We start from the raw sequence: 18,452 nt of genomic DNA on the forward strand, positions 1-18,452 counted from the left end.
GAGGGGGAGAGAGGGAGGGAAAGAGAGGCAATGGCATCACGTTTCAGTGAGGTTCTGTGTCAGCATGTGTTTGATGCAAGTGTAGATGTCAATAGAGATATGCAATTTATGAAGCTGTTTTTGGAAAACTGGTATTTTGACGTTTTCTGATACTTTTTTTTTTTGCTTGAGGTGTGTGTAAACAATAACAAACTTGAATATTACTTCTAAACAGTGTTTATTGTTTCAGAGTATCACCACATGTACTTTGTTCCTTCCTGATTGAACTGACATGTAAAACAGTTTTGCACAGTTCTGCTAATAATTGTTAAAGACCAGACCGTGGTAAGAGAAATTGATCTCACATCTGCTCATAATACAAGGGGATTATTTCACACATTACATTGGCAATGGTAACACTTTATTTTACAATCGTATTTCAGTTGGTATTTACCATGTAAATGGAAGAGACTGTAAAATAACTACAGGACTGTAAAGTAGTTCCCTTCGCTTTATAAAACGTCATTGCCTGTGTCCGAATACCTGTAATAGTTCAAAATAGTAGGCATTTGGGGTATGCGAAAAAAAATCGTTTTATAGTGTGTGATTTTGTATTTATTTAGTATGCTTTAAATGCCATGATGTCATACTCATTTCGTATTTTCATCTAGTAGAATTTGCTGCACATGAGGAAGAGAATCGTCTTGCTAGACAAGAGCTGATAATCAGCTGAGGACGCTTTGTACTAAAATGACCAAACGGCGGGAATCAACGTAATTGCGCATTAGATGGCACATTCTCAGTAGGATGAGACTAGTACAGCTGATATGTTGCTTACTGCATTCGTTTTTAATAAACAGTATGTTCTAAATACTATGTAGTAAAGTGGTATTCAAACTTGGGATATCATTATTTTCTCCAGAATTTCTGGCAACCCCCCTCCCACTCCAAATCTAATGAAACAACCTTAAAATCTGTACATTTCGATTTTTACATCAACAAACAACCTTCAACTCATTACATTTCCATCTTTCTCGTCAAAATGAATAGGAACCAATAAATAAATTTACTCAACATTTTTATATATTGTCACATACAATCATTTCTTGTCCCCCTTCCCCCCAAAGAAAATCTGGGGACTCCATTGCATTGGGGTCACGACCCCGACTTGGAATACCAGATGTAGTACGATTATTACACAGTATGCAATTTAACTAAGTATTGGGCAAGCCAGATTTTGGACACGACCACTGGGAATCATTATTGGAAAGGAGGCATTTCCATGTGATGATTGCTATACATGCATACCAAGCAAGTACAGCGTGATTACTTTTGACTTTTGTTTGGCTTCTTTTTAATAAAATAGACACTATTCTGGAATTGAACATTCTACTTTACAACCATACCATGATTAATTTCCTGAATCATTTACCACACTCTTCCCTCAGGCATACCATCTACACATTGTAACATAACTGACCAATATTCCAAAGAAAGCATGATAGTTTAAATGTAATATATATACCTTACATTAGTGTTATACCAGAGTAACTACAAGTAGTATACATTTAATTACCTTTACCGCATGCACTACTTAGCTACCACTTCAGCCATCACCTTTTTGTACTAACCACAGTAAGTACTAGCTACATAGGTTATACCATTATAGTTACCTTGGAATAATGCCAATGTAATGTGGCATTGCAAAAAATATTTTAAAGCAAATATAACTTCAACCACATGAACACCTAAGAGTGATTTTGATGCTTACAACTATTTTAACCTGAAATATATTTTTGGTCATCCTGTGCAATATCACACAACCATTTGGCTCTGCCATTACTTACAGAAAATGGACCATTGATTGAAGAGAAATTGTATTCTTGTGAAACTGAGCCTTTTAGTGTGTACCGTAGTACACACAATCCAACTATATAGCCTGGCTAGTAGCACACAATCAAACCCAACTACAATGCCTGGTTGTCTTCTCTTCATTCCTTCTCTTTTCCCTGGTATGTTGGACATCAAGTACAAATCTGAGTTTAAAAAAAATATTTTTATTTTATTTAACCTTAATTTAAACAGGCAAGTCGGTTAAGAACAAATTCTTATTTACAATGACTGCCTACCCCGGCCAAACCCGGATGACGCTGGGTCAATTGTGCGCCGCCCTATGGGACTCCCAATCACGGCGGATGTGATACGGAACCAGGAACTGTAGTGACGTCTCTTGCACTGAGATGCAGTGCCTTAGACCGCTGCACCACTCAGGAGCCCTAGTGGGAACCCTAACACTCCATGCACTTCCTCTCTAACCAGGGTTGTGACTTTCCCTATCATAGGATGTTCGTCCTCCTTTAAGTAAAACATTTGCATTTGTTCCTTCTTCCAGCTCTGATGCTCTATCACTCTTTCTTTCCCAGGAAGTGTTGACCACCATCCTCCCTGCTCTCAGTAGGGTCCATCTCCATCGAGGCCTACTGGCCTGGCCTGTTCAGTTTGGGGCCTAAAGCGTGGAGCTCAGTTAAAACCCAGGCCTGCTCCCTTGGGTCTCTGTGTGGCCCGAACAGGCTCAGTGATGCCCCTGCCCTCCGGACCCAGGCCCATGCCAGGGCTCCAGCCCATACTCTGCAGCATCCGGTTCCCCATGTTGGTCTCTGGGATGGGCCCCACACTCTCACCTACCACCCCTAGAGAAGGAGACATAAAAGAACAGGAACACAGAGTTAAAACAGAGAAGAGATGGAGACATAAAAGGAGAGAGCATGTTAGAGGTGGAGGGAGAGATACGTGAAGAGTATTACACTTTACAGACAGACTTTATGGACTTTATAGACCACATACAGAGCCTTCAGAAAGTGTTCATACCCCTTGACTTATTCCACATTTTGTTTTGTTACAGCCTGAATCCAAAATGGGTTAAATTCATGTTCTCTCTCACCCATCTACACACAATACCACATAATAACAAAGTGAAAACATGTTTTTATACATTATTGCAAATGTATTGAAAATTAAATACAGATATATCTCAATACTTTGTAGAACCACCTTTGGCAGCGATTACAGCTGTGAGTCTTTCTGGGTAAGTCTCTGTGAGCTTTCCACACCTGGATTGTGCAACATTTGCCCATTATTCTTTTTTAAATTATTCAAGCGCTGTCAACTTGGTTGTTGATCATTGCTACACAACCATTTTCAGGTTGCGTCATATATATTTTCAAGTAGATTTAAGTTAAAACTGTAACTCGGCCACGGGCTTCTTGGTATCAACTCCAGTGTAGATTCGGCCTTGTGTTTCAGGTTATTCCTTTCCCTGTGTCTGGGGGAAAGCAGACTGAAGTAGGTTTTCCTCTAGGATTTTGCCTGTGCTTAGCTCCATTACGTTTATTTTTATCCTGAAAAACTCCCCAGTTCTTAACGATTACAAGCATACCCATAACATGGGCCACCACTATGCTTGAAAATATGGAGAATGGTACTCAGTAATGTGTTGTATTGGATTTGCCCCAAACATAACACTTTGTATTCAGGGATATTACTTTAGTGCCTTGTTGCAAACAGGATGCATGTTTTGAAATATTTTATTCTGTACAGGCTTCCTTGTTTTTACTCTGTCAATTAGGTTAGTATTGTGGAACAACTACAATGTTGTTGATTAAACCATTAAACTATGTAACTGTTTCAAAGTCACTCTTGGTCTCATGTTGAAATCCCTGAGCGATTTCCTTCCTCTTCGACAACTGAGTTAGGAAGGATGCCTGTATCTTTGTAGTGACTGGGTGTATTGATACACAATCCATAGTGTAATTAATAACTTCACCATTCTCAAAGAGATATTGAATGTCTGCTATTTTTTCTATCTCTGCCAATAGGTGCCCTTCTTAGTGAGGCATTGGAAAACCTCCCTGGTGGTTGAATCTGTGTTTGAAATTCACTGCTCGACTGAGGAACCATACAGATAATTGTATGTGTGGGGCTGTACCTGATGAGGTAGTCATTCAAAAATCATGTTAAACACTTGTTGCAGAGTGAGTCCATAACAAAGGGGTTGAATACTTATTCACTCTAGATATTTCAGCTTTTCATTTGTAATTAGTTTGTTAAAATTTAGGAAACCACAATTCCACTTTGACATTACGGGGTATTTATTGTGTGTGAGCCAGTGACAACAAATTTCAATTGAATCATTTTCCAATTTAGGCTGTAACACAACAAAATTAGGAAAAAGTCAAGGGGTATCTGAAGGCACTGTATATTGTTTGTAAAAAAATTATAATAATCAGGCAATCATACAGTCCCATTTTTACCCCATTGCCGTAATAAGCCTTTTATACCGCCCGTGCACATGTTGGCAAGTTAAGGATTGGGAGTAGGCATGGGCCGATGTGGGTGGAAGTCTATTTTAATAAATCAATTGCACATACAGTGCATTCGCAAAGTATTCAGACCCCTTGACTTTTCCCAAATTGCTACGTTACAGCCTTATTCTAAAAGGGATTAAATATTTTTTTCCCTCACCAATCTACACACACACACACACACACACACACACACACACACACACACACACACACACACACACACACACACACACACACACACACACACACACACACACACACACACACACACACACACACACACACACACACACACACACACACACACACACACACACACACACACACACAATACCCCATAATGACAAAGCAAAAACAGGTTTAGTCATTTTTGGACATTTATAAAAAAATTAAAACTGAAAAACCAACTTTACATAAGTATTCAGTACTTTGTTGAAGCACCTTTGCCCACGATTACAGCCTCAAGTATTTTTGGGTATGATGCTACAAGCTTGGCACACCTGTATTTGGGGAGTTTCTCACAGTCTTCTCTGCAGATCCTCTCAAGCTCAGTCAGGTTGGATGGGGAGAGTCGCTGCACAGCTATTTTCAGGTCTCTCCAAAGATGTTCGATCGGGTTCAAGTCCTGGCTCTGGCTGGGCCACTCAAGGACATTCAGATATTTCTCCCGAAGCCACTCTGTCTTGGCTGTGTGCTTAGGGTCGTTGTCCTGTTGGAAGGTGAACCTTCACCCCAGTCTGAGGTCCTGAGTGCTCTGGGGCAGGTTTTCATCAAGGATCTCTCTGTTCTTTGCTCTGCTCATATTCCCCCTCAATCCTGACTAGTCTCCCAGTCCCTGCCTTTCAAAAACATCCCCACAGCATGATGCTGCCACCACCATGCTTCACCGTAGGGATGGTGCCAGGTTTCCTCCAGACGTGACGCTTGGCATTCAGGCCAAAGAGTTCAATCTTGATTTCATCAGACCAGAGAATCTTGTTTCTCATGGTCTGAGAGTCCTTTAGGTGCCTTTTGGCAAACTCCACGCAGGCTCATGTGCCTTTTACTGGGCAGTGGCTTCTGTCTGGCCACTCTACCATAAAGGCCTGATTGGTGGAGTGCTGCAGAGATTGTTGTCCTTCTGTAAGGTTCGTCCATCTCCGCAGAGGAACCCTGGAGCTCTGTCAGAGTGACCTTAGGGTTCTTGGTCACCTCCCTGACCAAGGCCCTTCTCCCCCAACTGCTCAGTTTGGCCGGGCGGCCAGCTCTAGGAAGTCTTGGTGGTTCCAGACTTCTTCCATTTAAGAATGATGGAGGCCACTGTGTTCTTGGGGACCTTCAATGCTGCAGAAATGTTTTGCTACACATCCCCAGATCTGTGCCTCGATACAATCCTGTCTCAGGGCCCTTTGGACAATTCCTTCAACCTCATGGCTTGGTTTTTGCTCTGACATGCACTGTCACCTGTGTGACCTCATATAGACAGGTGTGTGCCTTTCCAAATCATGTCCAATCAATTGAGTTTACCACAGGTGGACTCCAATCAAGTTGTTGAAACATCTCAAGGATGATAAATGGAAACAGGATGCACCTGAGCTCAATTTAAAGTCTCATAGCAAAGGGTCTGAATAGTTATGTAAATAAGGTATTTTTGTTTAATAAATGTGCAAACATTTCTAAAAACCTGATATTTTGAAACAGAGCCCAAGCCCATGCTTTTTTTAAATCCACGTTTCATCTCTTTCCTACCCTCACTCCACTTCGTTATGGAACAGGTGTAGGGTCTTACATTGAGAATATTCAACAGGATAACGATAGAAAATAATAGCATATCTATATTTTTTTAAGAATGCGAGTCTTGTGTACATATTTCACAACCTCCACGGGCTTTTGGAGTTGCCTTTACGCAATTAACCCAAATAATAGGCCTACATTTGAATTAGGCTACATTATTACATGCTAAATGTTTTCTGTCCAATATGATAGATGAGTAAACGAATAGACGAGCTGCCACCTCCACTTATTTGCCCAGCCAGTGAATAAACCAAATATACAGACGGAGATTCACTGAAACAAAATCACATTGATGGATTAAGACAAGTCACCGGCTTTTGGTCAGGAGTATATGGGATCAATATCATGCCAAATGTATTCACAAATGTAAATCCCCAATCCACAAATGTAAATCACTGTAAGGTTCTGTATTTATTTTCTAAACCTTGTATTCTTGAACGTAGCCCTGTTTGTGTTCTTGAACGTAGCCGTGTTTCTTTGTGTTCTTGAACGTAGCCCTGTCTTTCATTTTTGTTCATTGATTTCACCTGTGTTAGTTACTCACCTGGTCTCATCAGCTCCTTATTTAGTTCAGTTCATTCTGTTTGTGCCTTTGTGAGGTATTGTTCGTTTTGACTTTACTAAGCCTTTTCTTAGCTTGTTTGTGAGAACCAGTTATAGCCTTCTGTCCTAGTTTTGAGTCACCTGCCTGTTTGCCTACCTGTGTATGACCATTGCCTGCCTGTGACCACGATTCCTGCCTTCAGCGAAGGTGAAATAAACACCTGCCGCGCTCTGCGCGTGAATCTACACCTTTTTCTCCCCGAGTATTCACTACAATCACCAATCCACAAATGCAATTCACTATCCACAAACAAACATATTTTGATTTCTATTTGTAAATCAATATATTGCATTATATTGGAAATGACCTGCATATTTGCAGTTGTAAAAAAAATCTAATGCAATACATCGATTTACAAATACACATCAAAAGGTGTTTGTTTGTGGATAGCGATTTACATTTGTGGATATCGATTTACATTTGTGGAAAGTGATTTACATTTGTGGATTGGTGATTTATATTTGTGAATACATTCAGCATGACATTGATCCCATAGGAGTAGGCCTAGGCTACTGAACGATTGCGAGTGAAAAGCTAAATAATCCACTTGTTAAACTACATAACATGCAGGCAAATTGTTCTGATTAGTGCTAATAAATGAGTCAATTAGACAAGATGATCCCGAGCAGCACTCATCTCAACATAGATAACACTTCCACAGCCTCACTGTAACCTAACCAATATCCAAATGGCGATTCAGTGTAAATAAAATCTGACATTGATTGATTTATCAAGACCCCTCGCTTGTCTCAAAGCAGTGCGAAACGGTGCTGAAATAGTTGACCAAACGCAGTTAGGCTATTATAACAATAGGATGACTTTGGGAGTTTCAATAAGCAACAATTCTTTGCCTTCAAATACATTAGCCTACTTTATTCAATATTCCATCCAGTTGTGGTTAAGAAAACAGTGCTAAAGGCTATGTGAAGAGATGGCTGAAGTGACATTCCTCGCAATGTTTAGAGCTGCCAGAAGGATGGTAACAGCCTAGTAGTAACTGGTGCTGCCTAGTAGCCATCAAGAGCTTAAGAGCGTAGTGCGTGCCAATGCCGCCTCAGCATTACGGCTACATTTCATACTAAGCCGTTGGGCAGAACTTTACCGCAATCATGACTAGATTGGTTCGTGGAAATAAACATTTAGGCTTTGGCGGAAAAAAGTCGGCGGGATGCTAAAGTATGTTAGAGGGAGACATAAGAGGAGAGGGAAAGAGAGAACAGGAAGGAGACCGGAAGAACAAGAGAAGAGTAGAGCAGATGATCTTGATGAAGGCTTATTGATTAGGCTCAATGGGCTGAAAAAGCTACAGTAATTAACCCCTGAACTCTACCTCTAACCCAATGAATCAGCTGAGGCCTGCTCTACAATGATTGGGTCACAAAACACATCTTGTCTCGCTTCTTTTTCCTTGACCTTTACGCACAGTGCCTTCAGAAAGTACTAATTACACATTTTGTTGTGTTATAGCCTGAATTCAAATTGGATCAAATAAATAAAACATCTCACCAACTACACACAATACCCCATAATGACAAAGTGAGAACAAGTTTTAAGAAATGTTTGCTAATTTATTGAAAATGAAATACAGAAATATCTCATTAACACAAATATTCACACCCCTTTGCTATGACACTCCAAATTGAGTTCAGGTGCATCAAATTTCTTTTGATAATCCTTGAAATGTCACTGCAACTTGATTGGAGTCCACCTGTGGCCAATTCAATTGTTTGGACATGATTTAGAAAGAAACACACCTGTCTATTTAAGGTTCCACAGTTGACAGTGCATGTCAGAGGGAATTGTGGAGACGAAGACGGCAGAAGAAGTGGATGCTGAGTTGGAATTAAGCAGCGTGTCGAGTAAATCTGGTGAAGACGAATGTTCTGAATGGACAACAGTAGTATTGAAAACTGGAACAAAAAGGAAATTGTCTGAAATTGGAGTAGAGGACACGTGTGTAAATGAATCGCTTCTTGTTGGAATGCGTTTGTTGAGTAAGGATGTGTTTGTTGAGTAAGGATGTGTTTGTTGAGTAAGGATGTGTTTGTTGAGTAAGGATGCGTATGTGGGAAACCCGATTGAGGTGTCAAATGGTGAGTATGTCAGAGTGACCAGGAGTGGTCTTATTTTGATTAATAGTTTTTCTGAAGAGCAGAAGAAGATTGCAGTGGGCTTCAAAAGAATCCAGACAACAGAAGTTGTGTGTTTTGAACTTCGGAGTAGAGCACCAGTCAAAGGAGTCATCTCAGGGGTGACGACAGATGTTAAAGTTGAATACCTGAAGAGAATTCCTAGTGTGGTTGGTGCCCAGCGTCTGATCCGCTGGGTGAATGGAGAGAAAAAAGTCTGTCGGTCCTGTTGTTTACCTACGCATGTGAAACTTGGTTATTGAAGCTATGCCGTAAGAGCTTTCGTCGCCAAACCACTGTAGTGTAAGAATTGTAAAGGATTGGGCCATGTTTCAAGTGTGTGCAGACGAACAGAGTATAGTGAAGAAAGGTGTGTAGAAGGATAACGGTGATGCAATTGTGGTGGGGATCATGATCCTGAGTTCCTGGAGTGCCCTGTAAGGGTGAAGGAAATTGAGGTGGCTAAAGTTAGAGGTCAATTGACTCTACTATGCGGAGGCGATTAAAATAATTGAGAAAACAAGTGGTGCTTGTGAAGAGATGGTAGTGGATACAACACAGCCTGTAGTAAATGTTTACTGCCAGACATAATATACCCTGTGTGTTAAAGGTGGATTTTGTTGCATTCACTGCCACAGTCAAACTATACAGCACAAGCCTCAAAGTCAATGAAACTAGACATTATTGTGCCTGTAGCAGAAACGTTTTTGGGACTCAAGGATTTTACATCGAAAGACTTGCAAGGGGTACTGGTGTTGGAAGACCCGCCTTCCCAGGTTCCCCTTGAGCCTGTGTCGGGATCAAATCTGTTTTATTTATTTATTTTTAACAGAGAAGTTGTTTTATTTTTTGGGGGGTTGTTTTTTGGGAGGAATCCTGTTTCCATCCCGCATAGTAGGTAGCGGGATGCACATTAAATTGTGTGATCGCCAATATACCATAGAAGAAGTGCATGTCAGAGCAGAAACTATAACATGAAGTCCAAGGAACTGTCCATAGATCTCCAAGATAGAATTGTGATGAGGCATATATCTGGGGAAGGCTATACAATAATTTATAGAGTGTTGAAAGTCTCCATCATTGGGAAATTGAAATAATATGGAACTACCCAGACTCTGGCTAGAGCTGGCCGTCCGACCAAACTGAGCAATCGGGCAACAAGGACCGTGGTCAGGAAGGTGACCAAGAACCTAACGACCACCAAAACTACAGAGTTCCTTAGCTGAGATGGGAGAACCTGCCAGGACAACAGTCTCTACAGCACCTTCACCAATCTGGGCTTTATGGGAGAGTGGCTAGACAGAAGTCACGCCTAAGAAAAAGGCACATGAAAGCACACCTGGAGTGTGCAAAAAGGCACATGAAAGACTCTGAGATCATAACGCAAAATATTCTGTAGTCTGATGAGACAAATTAGATTCTTTGTCCTGAATGGAGAAAGACAGGTGATGAGCTGTGCCTGGTTAACGCCATCCCTACCGTGAAGCATGGTGGTGGCAGCATCATGCTATGGGGATACTTTTCAGTGGTAGGGACTGGGAGACTGGTAAGGATAGAGGGAACAATGAATGCAGCCAAATACAGGCAAATCCTTGATGAGAATCTGATTCAGAACGCAAACGACAGACTGGGGCGAAGATTTATGTTTCGACAGGACAATGACCCCAAGCATACAGCCAAAGCAACACTGGAATGGCTTCAGAACAAGAATGTGAAAGTCGTTGAGAGGCCCAGTCAAAGCCCAGAGTTGAATCCCATTGAAACTCTGTAGAAAGACTTAAAGATTGCTGTTCACTGCCGCTCCCCATCTAACTTAACAGAGCTTGAGAAAATCTGTAAGGAAGAATGGGAGAAAATCCCCAAATCCAGATGTCCGAAGCTGATACAGACATACCCAAGACAACTCAAAGCTGCAATCACCGCCAAAGATGCTTCTACAAAGTATCGACTCAGGGGTGTGAATACTTATGTAAATGGGATTTCTGTATTTAATTTTGAATAAATTAGCAACATTTTCTAAAAACATGTTTTGACTTTGTCATTATGGGTTATTGTGTGTAGATTGGTGAGGAAAAAAATCTATGTAATCCATTTTGAATTCCGGCTATAACGCAACAAATGTGGAATAAGTCCAGGGGTACGAATACTTTCTGAAGGCACTGTAACAATGAGAGGTGTGGGCAATAGAGCAGACTCCTGTTGCATGACTTCAAGTTGTAGCCATTGGTATACACTCCTTTATATCCTCTTCCTAGAACCAAGATGGGCACCTGACCAAGACGTATTAACCCTTTATATCCCCAGTCTCATTCCCTTTCCTGGTATTAACATTTTCCACTCCCCTAAAACACACTAACAGAGGTAGAAAGAGGTGAAGGGGAGCAGGAGCGTTCTGTGATACACAGCCGTGATTGGCTTAGGGTTAATCTGGTATCTCTCTGTGACTGCAGAGCCTGCCAGCTGACTGATGTCCAACCTAGGTTAGGGAGGAAGGGTGAAGGGGTCAAGAGCTAAAGCTGGTTAACGACCGGGGATGGAGGGGTTGGGGGGGTGGGTGTGTGTGTGTGTGTGTGTGTGTGTAAGTGCGTGCAGTAGTGTGTGTCAGAAAGAGTTTACCTGTGGGTGGAGGTAAGCCAAGGGGTGCTGCTTTGCGTCTCCTCTTGACTTCCCCCGTACACAGAGACCCCAGGTGACCACTCGTCTGTCTGTAGAACCACAACCAGAAAATAAGAATCATTCATTAGCATCCATGTGTTGGCAACATCCTAGAAACAATGTACTGTTGTGGATGGAACTGTATAATTTGTGAGATAATTTGTTGATTGGATCATTCCTAATGTACCTGCTGGCTGTTTTCACTGAGCAGCTCCTCCGATGCCCTCTGTCTGTCCGTGAGTCCCAGTGCATCTAGAGAGACAGAGAGAATATACTAACAGCTATTAGCAAATGTAAAATACCTCTATCTGGGCATTATCAGCCAAAACTGTTCAACAGTCGGTACTGTTTTGAAAGTGCAGCTAGGCGGTGAACTAACAGAAGCATGTCTTACTTGTCCGTGTTCTCGTCTAGACCCCGGACTAAACCACGGGCTGTGAACGACACATAGGTTTGTTTAGTTTATTTGCACACAGTCAAGTCAAATATAGAAAAAAACTGAATAAGGGAAAAAAGAAACAAAGTGTAGACAAGTATTCTACAAGTCAGGTGACTGTGAGGGTTGTAAGGTAGACTGACTCGTGTGAGTGGGCATGTGAGTGGGGGGGGTCCTGGTGGTGTCGTCCCAGCCGCTCATTGAAGGCCTGTCCTGGGCTGCCCTGGGAATCGTGGCCCTGGTGCACACCATGCAGCCAGCTCAGCCTGGCCTGGAACCCTGCCACAGTAGAGACAGCATAGTGCACACATCATAGACTGGAATAGGAGAAACACTATGGCAGCTGTAGAGGCTACAAGACAAACCCTTTGCAGTAGCTGCCCCCTACTGGCCAAATGACAGGTCACAATAGACTTTGGGTAACTCGTTCTACTATCTTGCAAAGAAAAACAGAGACAAGTGGGGGACTAGTAATCAAAATGGTACTGGGCTCAGAGATACAAACAAACAAACCCAAAGGTCTGGGTCCAGCTACCTCTCTGTGCCCCGGGGCTCATGATGGGGAAGGATCCGGTGAGGATGCTGTTGAAGACAGGGTCAGCCAGGTCCAGTTCCTCCCCTGCCTCTCTCTCCCACCAGGGAATCACCCCCGCCACCCCACATGCTCCCCCCAGGTCCCCCTCATAGAACCAGTCACTCTGCTCATCATCAGCTGGGAGACGGGAAGAGGTTAGAAGTTAACGGTCAGGGTTTGGAAAATAGTTTTCATACAAAACATTTACTCATTTAGATTTTGGACCAATCTTTTTCAAGACACACCTTTTTTATCCTTGTTGATAACACTGCTATAAATGACATGGGACGGCAGGTGTTGAATATTTTGTTAAAGCCTAACTTAGATATGTTTCCGATTATAATTTCTGACTTTTGGAAGGCGATTTGTTAGTCAACTTGTAAATAATTAGATACATGCAGCTTCTCTCATGGCATAACTTGTTGATCTAAAAGAATCGGTACTCACAAGAATAAATGTCATAAATTATAGAATTAATGCATTAATAATCTAGTTGACACATCCATTTCCGATTCTCTCACAGACCAAGATGTTTAGGGATCAGGGAGAAAAGCTCTAACACAAGGTAATGATTCTTCCCACGCAAAAATTTCAAAGGACAGGTTGAAATTAAGGCTGTGAAAATTATCCGGATGTTTCGAATAAGACTTCAGTTCGTCTTGGATGAATAATTTTATGTGATTTAAATACTGTCTGCATTCATAAAAGTGTCAATCACAAAAGATTGCACATTTGCACGCAGCCTCTACCCATCCCACTTGCATTCGCTGAAGAGATGCTGAAAAAAAAAAAACGAACTAACTTCTCCATTCCTGTTCCTGAGACAAAATGTATGCTTGGTTTATCATTGCACTGCAAGAAATACTTCTTCACAAGTACATTTTATATTAGGCTACATGTGACAGGTTATAGGCATGAATTTAACCCATCTCAAGTTCAAAGGTGTGGTAAACCAGGTGGTGTCTTTAGATCCTCGAAAAGTTCTACAGCTGCACCATTGAGAGCATCTTGACTGGCTGCATCATGTCTTAGTATGGAAACTGCAAGGCACCCGACCACAAGGTGCTACAGAGGGTGATGAGTATGGCCCCCTTTTCTATTTCTATCTATCTTTAACTCTACATAGTTAGAAAGGGACACGTAAGTAAGCATTTCACTGTTAGTCTACACCTGTTATTTACAAAGCATGTGACCAATAAAATGTTATTTGATCCAGTTCCTCTATACCAGGCGGTATCAGAGAACAAAGACTACAGCCACCCAAGCCAAAGATTGTTCTCTCTGCTACCACACGGCAAGCAGTACCAGTGTACCAAGTCTGGAACCAACAGGACCCTGAACAGCTTCTACCCCTGATACATAAGACTGCTAAACAAGGCTGATAAATAGCTAATCAAATGGCTACCCAGACTACCTACATTGAACCTTGTTTGCACTAACTCTATGCACATGTAACAGGGTTATATTGGTGCTTCCCATTGCCACTTTATTGTTAAGCCAATGGGTTTTTGGTTTTAGTTTTGTCTTGCCTTCACCTACTCAACATGGCATCTTATTGGCTGGTTTGCGTAGCTTGCTTACGAGGGAGGATGTTTCAGTTAGAATCGTCCCAGTGAACAAGCACCAAACCAGCGGTAAGTTGTTGGTTGCAAAGCATTGTACGTCAAAAGTGATTTTTATACTCCCAAGTGATTATTTAAATGTACAATTTATATCAATTTGTTTGTAAATGTTATTCGAACATCACACATAAGGTGCAGCGTTTTTTGGTGAATATTTGTTGTGCATTTTGTTGTAGAGAATTCCCGCTAATACTAGCTAGCAACTTACTGTCTGGAGGGGGGTTTCGTATATTTTGTACAGTGCGTAAGTGCAGAGTTGGACGGTGAGCCGTGCATTGCATGACGTGCAATTTTGTGCTGTTTCTATCAGGTACATTGTTCAAAATATTATATTGTAATTGTTGTATTATTTTGGTAACTACATTCCCAGTGAACAAGCACCAAACCAGCGTGCGTAAGTGCAGAGTTGGATGGTGAGCCATGCATTGCATGACGTGCAATTTTGTGCTGTTTCTATCAGGTACATTGTTCAAAATATTATATATTGTAATTGTTGTATTATTTTGGTAACTACATTCCCAGTGAACAAGCACCAAACCAGCGTGCGTGAGTACAGAGTTGGATGGTGAGCCGTGCATTGCATGACGTGCAATTTTGTGCTGTTTCTATCAGAATAAAGCTCCATGACTGGTGCTACAAGTTGGAGTTCGTGTCGATGATTGATTGTACACAACACAAGAAGAGTACTGTTACCCACACACACTCACACTGAACCCCCAACACACAATACATACACCCACACACATAACACACATGTATACTACATACTGAGGCCACACTCACACACACTATCACACTCACCACATATACTGCTGCTATTGTCAATTATCTCTCCTGTTGTCTAGTCACTTTACCCCTACCTATATGTACATAGCTACCTCAATTACCTCGTCCCACTGCACATCGACTCGGTACTGCTGGTATATAGGCATGTTATTTTTACTCATTATTGTTATTCACTGTGTAATTATTCCTTGTGTCACTATTTATATTTTTATCTTTAACTCTGCATTGTTGAAAAAGGACCCGTAAGCGTTTCACTTTTAGTCTACACCTGTTTTTTTATGAAGCATGTAACAATAAAAATGATACTCCGCCATTCCTGTAAATAACAAGATTTGGTGGCCAGCAAAATAGATGGTTACCTTGCCTCCCCTCGTCATTGGTGTACAGTCCACCATCGCTACTGTTGCTGACACTGCTGGTCTCACTAACAGAGAGAGACAAAGGAGAAAATATGGGGTGTGAGGAGAGGTGATAGGAAAAGAAGAGAACAATCTGAAATCAATTTCCATTAACCATCATACAAGGAAAACTCAGAAAGATGAAGCTATGGGGAGAATAACCTAGCAAACAAGTCTCCTAAATACTGCTTTCCTACCAGGTGAGCATACCTGTGAACGTATAGGCCTACACCAAGGAGCAGGGAAACACAGCAGACAAGAGAAACACTAACCACCTGTCACTCATGTCCTCGTCTGAGCCCTTCTGCTCCTCAAACTCCATCTTGTCCTTGGGCCCCGCCTGCCCCATAATGGCGTCCTCACTCTCCACCACCACCCCTTCATCAGTCGCCTCCAGCCCCAGCCTGTGGGCAGCCAGTTTCCTCTTCTTTACCCTGCTTTTCCCTCTTCCAACCCCACCACCACCACCAACGACGAGCTCCATCCCCGCCCTGCCTTCAGCCACGCTCACCCCAGGGATCCTGCACCCTGCATGGGGCTTGGGGACGGGTGGGGGCCCTAGCATGGGGGTGTTGCTACTGGAGGTCTCCGGCTCCAGAGGGGGGTCCACGGCCATGCGTTTGACCTTGCGCCGTCGCCTCAAACTACGGGACCCCTCTGCACCCGGCACTCCTCCTAGGTCCTCCTGCCAGATGGGGCGCTTGGCACGCCCTGTGTCGGGGTTCAGGGGGGTACGGCGCTTGGGCCCCAGCTGCTCATCAGAGTCGCTGTTATCACGGGCGTGGCTGTTGCTGCTGGCAATACCGCCTGTGGTGGTGCGGTAGTCCTGAGAGGAAATGAGCGAGGAAGAGAAGGAGAGCGAGGAAGAGAAGGAGAGCAAGAGGAAAGACAAAAACGGTTAGCCAAAGAGACGTTCAGAAAGTCAAACATTTTTACATACACTCTTATCCAGAACGACTTACAGGAGACATTAGGGTTAAGTGCCTTGCTCAAGGGCACATCAACAGATTATTTTCACTTAGTTGGCTCGAGATTTGAACCAGCAACCTTTCATTTACTGGCCCAATGCTCTTAACCACTAGGCTACCTAGCTTAGACAGTAAAACTGACAGTATCTGTTATCTTAAGGAATCTGCTTACTGTACTTTCCTGGGGAAAAAAGCAGTTACCAAAGGAACTATTCCTTTACAATAACAACAAGACCATTTCATTAAGGGCCTACCCAGACCCCCTCCCCACCTTGTGTTCGTCCAGGCTGGACTCAGATCCCTCACTGAGGTGGCCAGTCTCCCAGGGTGGGTGGGGGTTGTCAGATCGTCTCTTCCTCCCACGACGTTTCCGGGCCTGTCTCTTCAGCAGGCAGCCTACAGCCAGCGCGTGGTCCCCCCCATCCCCGAAGCCCCCCCGCGCCGCCTGCTCCGAGCTCTCCTCCAGCGCCGACACCAGGTCATGAACCAGCTCGTCCATCGTCCGGCTAAAGTGCCTGGGGAAGGAGAGAAAGGAGGTATGAATGTGTAACAAACAGTGAAGAATTTAATTTGTGTGTGTGTTGTGAAGGCTCATGTCCTCATCCATAACCTCTTGCCACGCCTTTCCCCCTGGCCACACTCCACCACAACTGTCTCCACTCTGCTCATTAGCACCCGTGTCTATTTAAGCAATAGTGTTCCCTCCAAACTTGCTTATTCCTGTTGGTGACTGTATGAGGTGGCCATCCTATATTTTTTATTTCCATGGTGTGTGTGTGGCTGTACTTTCCATTGTTGGCGCACATTTGTAAATGTTAACATTAAGATCCTTGGAGTTTGTCAAAGTGTATATGCTGCTGCCATACTTAGTACAATTTCCTGCCAGTCCAGTATGTAAGATCCTCAGTTTGTTTGATACACTTCGGTTTATTCTGCTTTTTGCACTTGTCTGTCATGCTTGTATGTTAACGTGTTACCTCCCGCTTGTATTTCCCTAGTAAACTACATTATCCTGCAACCTTTCCCCATGTGCTCCTGCCTGTGTTCAATACAACCCTACTATCTGGATTCTTGCTTAATCTGCATTAAGTTGTCGATGTGGCATTCTGAACTCTAAACCAGTCAACCTCCTTATACAATCCACTTTTTTTTGTGTACAGCCTAGTGTGTATCCTATTAAGTGTCAATGTGAAACTGTCTCATGAGACCAGGGCTGTATTCATTACGCTGATTCTGCTGCACAATCTTTCGTAACGAAAACCTGTTTATATTGGGCAAATTCATGTTGGTACCTCGTTCCGTTTGCTCTGATTCTTAACTTTCGTTACAAGGCATAATTAATACACCCCTGGCATCTTATGATCTGTAACGGAAGGTGTTCCCGTGTGTATGTGCCAGCTAGCTATTAGCTGCAACAAAATGTTGGCTGAACTTGCATGCAAGACTTGTGCTAGACGGCCAGGCACAATCCATGGAGATCTGGCCTCATTTTAAAAGCTAACGCGTTGGCTAAGTCGCAAAAGAAAAGCTAGTTAACTTTGATTAGCTAAATCTAGACCGACAACCCAATTTGGGCAGTCAGACGTTAATGATCCATTTAGCTGACAATGTCAACATCTGATCGTTAGCTAGGTAACGTTAACCGATTAACGTTGGCACTGTCGTTTCATCAAAATACGTTAGGCAGGGGTGCTATGCTAGCCATGATTTGACATCACTTACCAGCTGGTTCCCGCTTTACCGATGGTCTTTAAATTAGCTTCACGGAACATTAAAGCCCCTCAAAGCCGGTTACTTTTAACCAAAAACAAAGGGGACCCGTCTAAAGCTAGCTAATAAAGCTTGCTAGTACATATGCGAAAGCAGTCAACACAATTCATTCTGTGGTGTGGTTGACTAACAAGTATTAACGTTAATTGCACATTACTGCCACCTACTGTACCGGTGTCACTAGCTTTGTGGTAGATTATATGATCCAGAAAATAAACCGCAGTGGGTCAATTTCCGCAACTAAACGCGTGGAAACTCGAGGCTCAACTTCTCTGCTGTTTTGGTGCCCTGGCTACCGTGACGAGAACCCATGCGATGATGCACAGATTTCGAAGTGTTGCATTTTGCTCATATCAACGGGTGCGTTTTGAGTGGTAAAGCTGACGCAACCGAC

General features: G+C 42.7%; 1 protein-coding gene across 4 annotated transcripts; it reads right to left on the bottom strand.

Annotated features, from left to right (window-relative positions):
- Positions 1-200: 200 nt before the first annotated feature.
- On the bottom strand, positions 201-18,235 carry LOC139582858 (G patch domain-containing protein 2-like). 4 transcript variants are annotated; one of them, XM_071413249.1, is made up of 10 exons: positions 18,011-18,235; positions 16,560-16,803; positions 15,593-16,146; positions 15,282-15,346; positions 12,476-12,652; positions 12,084-12,219; positions 11,884-11,938; positions 11,692-11,756; positions 11,466-11,554; positions 201-2,669 (listed from the first exon to the last, which is right to left on the bottom strand). In XM_071413249.1, the coding sequence occupies exons 1-10, from the start codon at positions 18,058-18,060 to the stop codon at positions 2,500-2,502; spliced, it is 1,605 nt and encodes a 534-aa protein (XP_071269350.1). In that variant the 5' UTR covers positions 18,061-18,235; the 3' UTR covers positions 201-2,499. The 4 variants fall into 4 exon arrangements, with proteins under 4 accessions (XP_071269350.1, XP_071269351.1, XP_071269352.1 ...); XM_071413250.1 differs by having other exon boundaries at positions 15,596-16,146; positions 18,011-18,232; XM_071413251.1 differs by having other exon boundaries at positions 11,899-11,938; positions 18,011-18,227.
- Between the last annotated feature and the right edge of the window lie 217 nt (positions 18,236-18,452).

The sequence above is a fragment of the Salvelinus alpinus genome, chromosome 8 (assembly GCF_045679555.1).
Source record: "Salvelinus alpinus chromosome 8, SLU_Salpinus.1, whole genome shotgun sequence".
Taxonomy (NCBI): Eukaryota; Metazoa; Chordata; class Actinopteri; order Salmoniformes; family Salmonidae; genus Salvelinus; species Salvelinus alpinus.

What these genes read in the sequence shown, in the direction of transcription:
- LOC139582858 (XM_071413249.1), bottom strand. Translation starts at nt 18,060, where the DNA reads ATGTTCCGTGAAGCTAATTTAAAGACCATCGGTAAAGCGGGAACCAGC. An exon ending in CCAGCCTGGACGAACACAAG is followed by an intron (nt 16,147 to 16,559) that starts GTGGGGAGGGGG and finishes ATTTCCTCTCAG; the next exon opens with GACTACCGCACCACCACAGG. An exon ending in GAGGACATGAGTGACAGGTG is followed by an intron (nt 15,347 to 15,592) that starts GTTAGTGTTTCT and finishes TCTCTCTGTTAG; the next exon opens with TGAGACCAGCAGTGTCAGCA.